At 35.8% G+C, this 10,880-nt stretch overlaps 1 protein-coding gene across 2 annotated transcripts; it reads right to left on the reverse strand.

Moving 5' to 3' along the window:
* Positions 1-952: 952 nt before the first annotated feature.
* On the reverse strand, positions 953-10,331 carry prrg4 (proline rich Gla (G-carboxyglutamic acid) 4 (transmembrane)). 2 transcript variants are annotated; one of them, XM_067419294.1, is made up of 8 exons: positions 10,236-10,331; positions 9,915-10,028; positions 9,553-9,662; positions 9,058-9,221; positions 7,835-7,862; positions 6,403-6,541; positions 6,130-6,315; positions 953-2,591 (listed from the first exon to the last, which is right to left on the reverse strand). In XM_067419294.1, the coding sequence occupies exons 3-8, from the start codon at positions 9,650-9,652 to the stop codon at positions 2,564-2,566; spliced, it is 645 nt and encodes a 214-aa protein (XP_067275395.1). In that variant the 5' UTR covers positions 9,653-9,662; positions 9,915-10,028; positions 10,236-10,331; the 3' UTR covers positions 953-2,563. The 2 variants fall into 2 exon arrangements, with proteins under 2 accessions (XP_067275395.1, XP_067275394.1); XM_067419293.1 differs by lacking the exon at positions 10,236-10,331 and having other exon boundaries at positions 9,915-10,128.
* Positions 10,332-10,880: the final 549 nt, after the last annotated feature.

Below are 10,880 nucleotides of genomic sequence, written 5' to 3' on the forward strand. Positions count from 1 at the left end.
CTTTCAGATCACTGATCATCTTTGATCGTAATGTTACCACATACTTTCATCAAATTCCACCAAATATTCTCAATGAGATTTAGATCTGAAGACTGTCCAAGGCACTCTACAACTTGAGCCCAGCTTCAGTAGATTTGGATGTATACTTTAGAGTGGCTGTCCTTCAGGAAAGTCCATTGATCATCAAGCTTCAGTCTCTGCACCGAAGACATTACCATCTTTGCCAACATGACTTGATACTTTAAATAATTAATGTCCTTCATACAGTCAAGATTTTCACTTCCTGCAACAGCAAAACACCTGCACAACAAGACTGGACCGCCTTCGGGACCATGGAGATGGGGTTCTTCTGCTCATATAATTTAATGAATTACTCACCCTCATGTCGTTGGACACCTGTAAGACCTTCGTTCATCTTCAGAAGACAACTGAAGATATTTTTGTTGAAAGCTGAGAAAGGCTTTAGATAGGCCTCCATTGGCATTCAGTACATTTCAACTGACCGACTCACAAGACCCATAAAAGGCACTACAGTAATTCTACGAAGCAACGAGAATAGTTTTTGTGTGCAAAAAAATCTAAATAATGACTTTATCCACCAAGTTATTGTCTTCCGTGTAGGTCTCGGACAGGATAGTGGCGCTCCTCCTCCGGGTCGTGTATCTGAATGGCGGATCTCCGTCATATTCTCACGCATACGTCGAGTTTACATTAATAACTTGGTGGATAAAGTCGTTTTTTAGATTTTTTTGCGCACAATAACTATTTTCGTCGCATTGTAAAATTATTGTACAGCCCCTGTAGTGAGATGGACTTTGTAGCGACGTCTTTAGTGCCTTTATGGGTCTTGTGAATGGAAATGTACTGAATGCAAAATGGCAGCAGCTGTGTTGCACGAAAGAGAGTGAATCCGTGATATCCGGATGATGATTAAATAATTGTACACAACATATTGATTTAAGATTTTTTATTAGCTCAAAACAAAACATACCAAGAAAAGAAAAAAAACATTCCTAGCAAGCGTTTAAAGCGGCCTTAAGTTCCCGGATGAGCCTGTGTTATCAGTTTTTACCGGTTATTATCGGGAAACAACATACCGCTGGATGGTGTGATTAACCAATAAGAATCAAGTTTTCCACAAAGACGTGTAATAATAACAAATAAACAGAAGATAAATGGAAACCAAACTTAGCTATAGCGTTAACAAGAACCGACAACTATGAGGAGAATCTCAGGCATATAAATACTAGACAAAGATGATTGGAGCAAACGAGGGAACTAAGCAGACAGTGAAAACAAAACCAAGTAATTCAAATCAGAATATTATATCATGTGACACACATGCATGTCACCGTTTTCACAAATGTTTAAATGGAGACGATAACTATCTTTTTCAAACACGTACACTTTGAAACATTTTTAAAAGTTTTCATTTTTTGTTGAAAACTGGTTTGTGTATACACGCTCTTAAAAGGTTATTTCACCCAAAAATGAAATTTCTCATAATTTACTCCCCCCTCAAGCCATCCTAGGTGTATGACTTTCTTCTTAAAGCCAAACGCATCAGGAGTTATATTAAAAAATGTCCGAACTTTATAAAGAGAGGGAATGGTACCTTTTGAATCCCGAAAGAGTGCATCAATCCATATGGTTCAAGGGGTTTAAAAGGCTCTATCCTCTAGCCAGAACTCGACTTGCGTACACCCGAAACCAGAAGTAACCCTTTAAATAGGCCTAATGCAACCCAACACTTTCATAAACAACCCCCACTAACCTGCCTTACATACACATACAAAATCTGACTCCAAACAGAGCGATTCCAAACAGAACATTTTACAGTATAAAATGCATTAATACTGTACCTGAAAGTTACTTTAGGTGGATTACCTGTAATAATTAATATGCCAAGCATTTACATCATGCACCCAAATGTAACAAGACAACTAAGAAATAGTCAACAAAATGGGGATTTTATTATAACGTGTATTAATATCCCTATGACAATAACACCAGAGCCCACCTGCTATCATGTAAAAGGCATCAAAGGGCCTCCAGAAACCTCTAAAGTAACGGTGCAGTGTTAACCACTTTGTAAAACATGGCTCAGCCTCGCTGGGTGTGTATGCACTACATCTGCCAATAGAATGAAAAGAAATTCCTTAAGACGAAAGCAACATAATTAATTTATCTATATGCACAAGGTTTAGTGCAAACTGCACAGCATGGCATGAATGTCATAATGTTAGGAGGTAATCTTGTTTTTTTTTTGGTGTGCTGATCACACAATTATTTCTCACAACGTACACCAAATAATGATCCAGTAAATACATTAATTGTAAGACACACTAAAATTACACTTATGTATACGTCCTTCATAATAGCCCAGCATGTTAAATAAAACACAACTTTATTTTATTTTATTGTAATAATTAATATAAAACAGTTTTTAATGGTTATAGATTTAAATAAACAAAATTAAAAATAGTTTACAAAATGAAAGCGATTAGATTCTGAAAGTTATCTTTCTGGTCCATCCTGATTCAGTTTGGCCAGCGATGAAGGGTTATCTTCGGATGCTGCCTGGCTTGGACCTGTGGACAGATATTAGACGAGTGAAATTAGATTTGTGACCATTTTAACGCAAATTATACTATAAAAATAGTACAATAATATACTGTTGCAAAATAGATTCATGCTTGTGCAGACCAGTGGTTCTCAACCAGGGGACCTCAGAAAACGTCTGAGATGATGACGTAAAATGATTTCAAATGAGTCAAATCAAACAACCCCTACAACAAAAGTTTTTTTTGTTTTTTTTGTTTGCATGGTCTTGGAAAACCTGAATGAATATACAGTCTTGCTCAAAATAATAGCAGTACAATGTGACTAACCAGAATAATCAAGGTTTTTAGTATATTTTTTATTGCTACGTGGCAAACAAGTTACCAGTAGGTTCAGTAGATTCTCAGAAAACAAACAAGACCCCGCATTCATGATATGCACGCTCTTAAGGCTGTGCAATTGGGCAATTAGTTGAAAGGGGTGTGTTCAAAAAAATAGCAGTGTCTACCTTTGACTGTACAAACTCAAAACTATTTTGTACAAACATTTTTTTTTCTGGGATTTAGCAATCCTGTGAATCACTAAACTAATATTTAGTTGTATGACCACAGTTTTTTAAAACTGCTTGACATCTGTGTGGCATGGAGTCAACCAACTTGTGGCACCTCTCAGCTGTTATTCCACTCCATGATTCTTTAACAACATTCCACAATTCATTCACATTTCTTGGTTTTGCTTCAGAAACAGCATTTTTGATATCACCCCACAAGTTCTCAATTGGATTAAGGTCTGGAGATTGGGCTGGCCACTCCATAACATTAATTTTGTTGGTTTGGAACCAAGACTTTGCCCGTTTACTAGTGTGTTTTGGGTCATTGTCTTGTTGAAACAACCGTTTCAAGGGCATGTCCTCTTCAGCATAGGGCAACATGACCTCTTCAAGTATTTTAACATATGCAAACTGATCCATGATCCCTGGTATGCGATAAATAGGCCCAACACCATAGTAGGAGAAACATGCCCATATCATGATGCTTGCACCTCCATGCTTCACTGTCTTCACTGTGTACTGTGGCTTGAATTCAGAGTTTGGGGGTCGTCTCACAAACTGCCTGTGGCCCTTGGACCCAAAAAGAACAATTTTACTCTCATCAGTCCACAAAATGTTCCTCCATTTCTCTTTAGGCCAGTTGATGTGTTCTTTGGCAAATTGTAACCTCTTCTGCACATGCCTTTTTTTTAACAGAGGGACTTTGCGAGGATTCTTGAAAATAGATTAGCTTCACACAGACGTCTTCTAACTGTCACAGTACTTACAGGTAACTCCAGACTGTCTTTGATCATCCTGGAGGTGATCATTGGCTGAGCCTTTGCCATTCTGGTTATTCTTCTATCCATTTTGATGGTTGTCTTCCGTTTTCTTCCACGTCTCTCTGGTTTTGCTCTCCATTTTAAGGCATTGGAGATCATTTTAGCTGAACAGCCTATCATTTTTTGCACCTCTTTATAGGTTTTCCCCTCTCTAATCAACTTTCTAATCAAAGTACGCTGTTCTTCTGAACAATGTCTTGAACGACCCATTTTCCTCAGCTTTCAAATCCATGTTCAACAAGTGTTGGCTTCATCCTTAAATAGGGGCCACCTGATTCACACCTGTTTCTTCACAAAATTGATGACCTCAGTGATTGAATGCCACACTGCTATTTTTTTGAACACACCCCTTTCAACTAATTCAACTAATTGCCCAATTGCACAGCCTTAAGAGCGTGCATATCATGAATACTGGGTCTCATTTGTTTTCTGAGAATCTACTGAACCTACTGGTAACTTGTTTGCCACGTAGCAATAAAAAAATATACGAAAAACCTTGATTATTCTGGTTAGTCACATTGTACTGCTATTATTTTGAACAAGACTGTATATGAGCAGTTCCAATTAAAAATTTCTAGACCTGGGAAAGTAATGCAAATTAATAAAATCTCATAACACAATCTTTTTGAATGACTATAAATTTTTTTCATGTAAAAATGTTTTAAAATTTGAGTACAATTTGTTTGGTAAATGTAAACATTAATCCTTATAATCCAATAAATCATGAAAAATGTGAAAAGTCATGGGAGTCATTTATTTTATTTTATTTTGCCTGCATTTCTTTCTAAAGAAAGGCAAACATTAAAAGTGAATAAAGCCAAAATATGAAATGCCATGGAGGAACATTTACTGATTCACTATTTAAGAGGATGGTCAGAAAGAAAATTTCCACCTGAGATTTGGAGCCAAATTACATGCAAGCAAAAATTACTTTAGAAAGATGGCAGCAGCATAAATTTATTTTTACACATAGATTGGTAGGTCTATTAGTAAAATCTGTTGACTTGAACAATCATTGTTGCATTATATGCCAACAGTGACAGTTCAAAAATGGGAAAAAGCCCTTTTTGGTGTTTTCCCCCCAAGGTTTGCATACCTGTAACATAAGAAGTAATAAAGATATTTTAAGAATTCGTTTTTTAACAAACTTTTCTTATGTCATGTTCATTCATGAGGCCCTATATGGTTATTTCCCAGAGATATGGGGATCTCAATGCGGCTTCATGTGCAAGTTGTTGAACTTTACCCATTTTCAACAGTAGAAAACCAAATGTGGGAGAATTTTCAAACAGCTGATACATATTATATTTAAAGAGGAATGTCAGAAGAACAAAAATCTACAAATGTATCTTTCCTTCTATCAAAACAACTGCACTGAATATACCAATTTTAACAATATTTCAGAAAAAATATATATACAAAAATCAGCAGGTTGCTGCATGTTTTAACCTCCTTCCAGAGATCTGTAGAAGAGCATTTCTGAAATACAAAAGTCAAAACTATTGCACCAGCTAAATAATCATATTTTCCGTATTCTTGATAACAGTATAGTTTTAGACGCTCCAAAATCAGGACATTGACATTGTTGTTTTTATGTGAATAAATATAGGCACATTTAAACTTTTAACACTGCAAAGTCCCACTTTTTATTACCGCTCCTATTATTACTCCTAGAGCCACATTGAAATCCCCATAACTGAGATTTAACCATATAGAGCCTTAAAATGAAGACACCAAAAGAAAGGTTTGTTAAGAATTAGAATATAAGAGGTATCTTTACTACTTTTTGAAATACAGGCATGCCAACTTTGGTGCTTCTCCCCATTTCTGGCACCATAATTCTATTCAACAATGATTGTTTGTGAATTTACTTATATACATTCTCGCCCCCGTAATTAACTTTAAATTGTAGGTGACAAATAATGGATTAAAAGACTGAGAAACAAGGTGTAGAAGAGATTTCAAAACAGGAAATCAGTTAAAATTAGAAACAATTAGAAACCAAACAAACAGTGACCATGACAGTTAACCATGAGTGGATGCCTGTTTTGGCAATTAGTGTACTATAACACGTTTTTCACATTGTTTAAGAAAAGTTAAAAGGGTAATAATAAACAACTAAATTACATAATAGAGGTGTAATAAAAATGACAAGTTACATAAGGGAATACAACAAATGAAATCATGTGTTCGTACCCAGGATATGGTGGAGGTGGGGCGTCATGTGGTCCAGTGATGGCGATGGCCTGTTCATAAGAAGGTAAACCAGGAGGTCCTGGGTTGCCATCGGAGTCTGTGTGATGAATAGGATGCAGAGAAACCTCCTCCAGTCTCCGGATTATCACGGAGGCATTGCTTCGGTTGGATCGACGTCTGATGGAGCTGAATTTAAAAAGGCAAAACATCGTTCTCAGTATCTCCAGTCACCAACTCAAAAGATAGTCGTCTCAAACATACAGAAAGCCTTACCCTCGGAAGCCATGGTCTTTATTCCTCCCCTGGCAGAAGTACCAGATAAGAAGGCCAACTATAACAATAAAGACTCCAGCGGAGATAATGCCCACCAGCAACGCTGTTACATCAACCTTTGTCTGGGATTCACCCTTATCTATGAGTACAGGTGGAAAAAAGATAATCAAAAAGGAGATCAAAAATATAATAAAAGATAAACATATGATGATGATTAGATAATATCTGACATTGCTAGTTTGTACATTCATTCCTTGAAATATAATAAGTACATACACAACTTGTCAAATTATTATTATTATTTAAAGTGATGCGATTATTAGATCAAAAATGCTGTAAAACAGTAATATTGTGAAATATTATTACAATTTAAAATAACTATTTTCTATTGTAATGTAGTTTATTCCTGTGATGTTAAAGCTGAATTTTCAGTCTTACCCCAGTCTTCAGTGTCACATGATCCTTCAGAAATCACTCTCATATGCTGGTTTGCTGCTCAATTATTATTGCTAAATCAAATAATGTTTTTCCTATTATTTTCAATGTTGGAAACGGCTTAATATTTTCGCAGAGACTGTGATACAAGCATTTGCATTTCTATTTGAAATAGAAATCTTTTGAAACCTTATAAATGTTTTTGCTGTCACTTTTGATTATTTTAATATGTCCTTGCTGAATAAAACAATTAACTTCTTCCTTACCCTTAACCGGTACATCATGGTTTCCACAAAAATATAAATGATTTCAACATTGATAATAATCAGAAATGTTCCTCGAGCAGCATATCCATATGTTGGAATGATTTCTGAAGGATCATGTGACACTGAAGACTGGAGTAATGATGCTGAAAATGCCATTTTAATTTAAATAATTTTTCCTGTATTTTTTTTAAACATTGAAACAACAAAAACATTAGCCCCTGGATTCACAGACAAGGCTTAAATCCCAGACTAAAATCCATGTTTGAGCTGTTTTATCTCAATGCAACTTGCACTGACAGATCCTAAATTATGTGTGTACCATTGTTTTGTCTCAAGATGAACATTAGTAAAGTTTTTTTTCTAAGGCATGTTAATAAAAGCTAATTGAACCAAGGCCAAATCTAAGGCTTAATCTAAGCTCTGTTTGTGAAACCAGACCTAAAAAATCTTAATTATTCCAAACTTTTAACCGGTAGTGTAAAGGAAAGGATTCCCCATATATGAAAAATGAAAGCATTTTCACTTTTGTTTTCCAGACAAACACAATGACAAACAATAAGTGGTTTAAAAAGAAGTGGAACTTTAGCAAACTGAGAATATTAAAATAGTATGCTAAAAACTCTGGATGAACAAGTTTCTTTCAGTAGATAAACATTTGACTGAAAAGATGAAAAGATTTCCGTGTTTTAGATGAGGGCAAATCATTCAGCTGAATGTGCAGAAAAACTTACCCTCAGTATACGTCTTCCAAAAGGCATTCTGTCAAAACAGAAATCAAATGCAAATCAACAAATGGCTGTTTGTTAATGCAGGCATATTAAAGGGTTAGTTCACCCAAAAATTAACATATTGTCAATAATTTCTCACCCTCATGTGAAGGAGTGTAGTATAGGAGAAGGACACAGACCAGAAGAGATTTTTAAAGGGTTAGTTCACCCAAAAGTGACAATTCTGTCATTACTTACTTACCCTAAATAACGACTTATAGTGATATAATGATTTCAAAACAAAATTTCAAACGGTTATGAATCAGTGTATTGATTCATGATTCGGCTCGCGTGTCAAACTCCTGAAATCACTTGACATTGGCAATCCGAATCACGAATCAATACGCTAATTCATAACATTAAAATCTTTGTTTTGAAATCAGCCCGTCCTTATTTAGTTTGGTTTTTTTTGCGCACAAAAACTATTCTCGTCGCTTCATAAAACGATTGTAGAGCCACTGTAGTGAGATGGGCTCTGTAACGCCGTCTTTAGTGCCTTTATGGGTCTTGAGAGAGGAAATGACATTGGTGTCAATGAAGGCCTTTCTGAGCCATCGGATTTCAACAAAAATATCTTCATTTGTGTGCTGAAGACGAACGGAGGTCTTACGTGTGTCGAACGACATTAGGGGAAGTAATTAATGACTGAATTGTCATTTTTGGGTGAACTAACCCTTTAAATAAAGTCTTTCTTTTTGTTTGTCTTTTGCGCAATAAAATAAAATTTGATCACTTCATAATATTAAGGTTGAACCACTGGACGCACATGGACTACTTTAACAATGTCTTTAATACCTTTCTGGACCTTGAAAGTGTTAATTAAATTGCTGTCTATAGAGAAGTCAAAGAGAACTGGGATTTCATCTAAAACACCTTAATTTGTGTTTGAGGGTTTGGAACAACACAAGGGTAAGACATTAATGACAATTTACATTTTTGGGTGAACTAACCCTTTAAGAACTGATAATCAGAGGAGGGAGTGTGTCACTCCAAACACATTTTGAAATCAGATTTTCACCAATCACTCATTTGTACTGCATACAAATGAGACTTATCTGCCCAAATCCAACCCATGGGCAAGTACACATGACAATGTCACTTAGCAGGGAGTGGTCGCCATAGGCTGTGTAATGAATTAAATGTTGATTCATTAGTCAAGGATAATAATAATAAAGGGATTACTTAACTGTATCAGGGATATTCTCAAAGACTTCACGAGCCTCCTCGTAGTTGCATATCTCCTCGATACACTCCCGTTCTAGATTACCCGGGGTGAAGATCTCAAAGTCGAAGCGGTTGAACAACAGGTGCCGTCCTAAAAATGTGTTGGCCTCCTGGTCCACAACAAACACTACACGCCACAAATAAATATGCCAAATGTGACTGAAAATACCATCAACCAGTAACCAAAGGTAATATTATATAGCATTGTATCGCTAGAAAAAAAAAGATGGACATGGCTTAGACACAACATAATGAGATAGCAACACTATAATCTGGACTGGACATAAACAAACTAAAATAATACTGGACTAATGGACACAACTGCATTATAATAAACCTCATAAACATGCACTAATCACGTTAGATCGTTGAGGCATTTTAATAAGAGCATACATGCTTTCATCATTGTGTTGAAAAACATCCTAAGAGTTTGAAAGTAGTTTAAAAGTATTACTCACCTTCACTGTCTTGACCTGCTTGTACTTGAAGGGGTTTTCTCATACAAGCACAGTGTCCACATAAAGTGAAATGACACAGTAGGAGGATAAATATGAGCATTTCTAGATAACTGCGGGGAAAAGGACAAAAATCAGGACAAGGACAGACAATGAATTCTACTCATATTGTGTTATTTCAGAGGTTTAATTTCTAGTGAACTAATCCAATAGTAAGTCACATTTTTTTTAATTAACTAATTTTGGTTATTCTTTCCGATGTCCGTTTTCATTTCAAGAAGATAAATTAAATTTTAGTGTTAAAATGGACTTCAGCTTTGGTAGTCAAAATCGAAAGAACGTAAAGAAGCTATCAGATGACCTACCTTTCAATAGTATATCTCCAGAATATCGTTCAACTTTTATTAATCCCAAGAGAGCACCTAAAGGCATTCATATTTTTGACGAAATCCCACTTGTTGGTTCCAGGAAATGAGTTTCTGTTTACAACATACACACACGTACGTACGCACACACACGCACAAAAACGATGAGTTGGAAAACACCTGCGCAGACCGGACTAATCGATCGTCTTAAATAGAGTCGGAGAGTAACCGAGAACAAACCCCGATTTCACCAAACTTACTATGGCGAAGACTGAGCTCATGCATATTAATTACGTTTCATGATTCCCTCAGGACGCCTACCTGGTTTTACCAAAGGCAGACGTTGTTTTTACAGTCTATGGTTGTGACTTCATTCATGAATATTTGTTAGGTATCACATCACTGGATGCTTAGTAACTTGTCAATGAATATTTAGCACTTTGGCCTCGCCGGTTGTTAAGGCTGACGTTACGCGGCAGCGCTTCCGGGTCCAAACGCTCAGAAAAACTACAAACGGTACTAATCTACACACAATGTGGTGTAATACTACAAAAAAAGTTATAATAATAACCATTTTCTCCATACCAAAATTCCAGATGGCCAGAAAGTGATTTGTCTTATAAATCGTTAAAATATTAATGTCTGTAATGCTGTGACCATAGAAAATGTTGTGTAGACTGTAAGTATTTAAAATGTTTAACTTTTTTTAAAATGTTTGATGTTTAATATAAAAATAGCGCTCATAAACGGGCGTCAATGGCATTCTCAAGTGAAACGAGTTGAGGCTTAATTGGACCCGTCACGATTTAACAAGCGGTAATTTATTCCCACGCAAAACTGGCTTCCAGATTGCAGTTATTGGGATATTTCATGATGTTTGTAATTTTTGTAATTATGACAATTTTAATATTTTGAAAAATATATTCACCACTGTGAAATTACTGTAGCCTATTTTATGTAAACAAA

The sequence above is a fragment of the Pseudorasbora parva genome, chromosome 16 (assembly GCF_024679245.1).
Source record: "Pseudorasbora parva isolate DD20220531a chromosome 16, ASM2467924v1, whole genome shotgun sequence".
Taxonomy (NCBI): domain Eukaryota; kingdom Metazoa; phylum Chordata; class Actinopteri; order Cypriniformes; family Gobionidae; genus Pseudorasbora; species Pseudorasbora parva.

Coding starts and splice junctions, on each gene's coding strand:
- prrg4 (XM_067419294.1), bottom strand. CDS start 9,652: ATGCTCATATTTATCCTCCTACTGTGTCATTTCACTTTATGTGGACAC. Junction 9,222..9,552: donor AGCAGGTCAAGACAGTGAAG/GTGAGTAATACT, acceptor TGTGGCGTGTAG/TGTTTGTTGTGGACCAGGAG. Junction 6,316..6,402: donor AAAGACCATGGCTTCCGAGG/GTAAGGCTTTCT, acceptor TTTTAAATTCAG/CTCCATCAGACGTCGATCCA.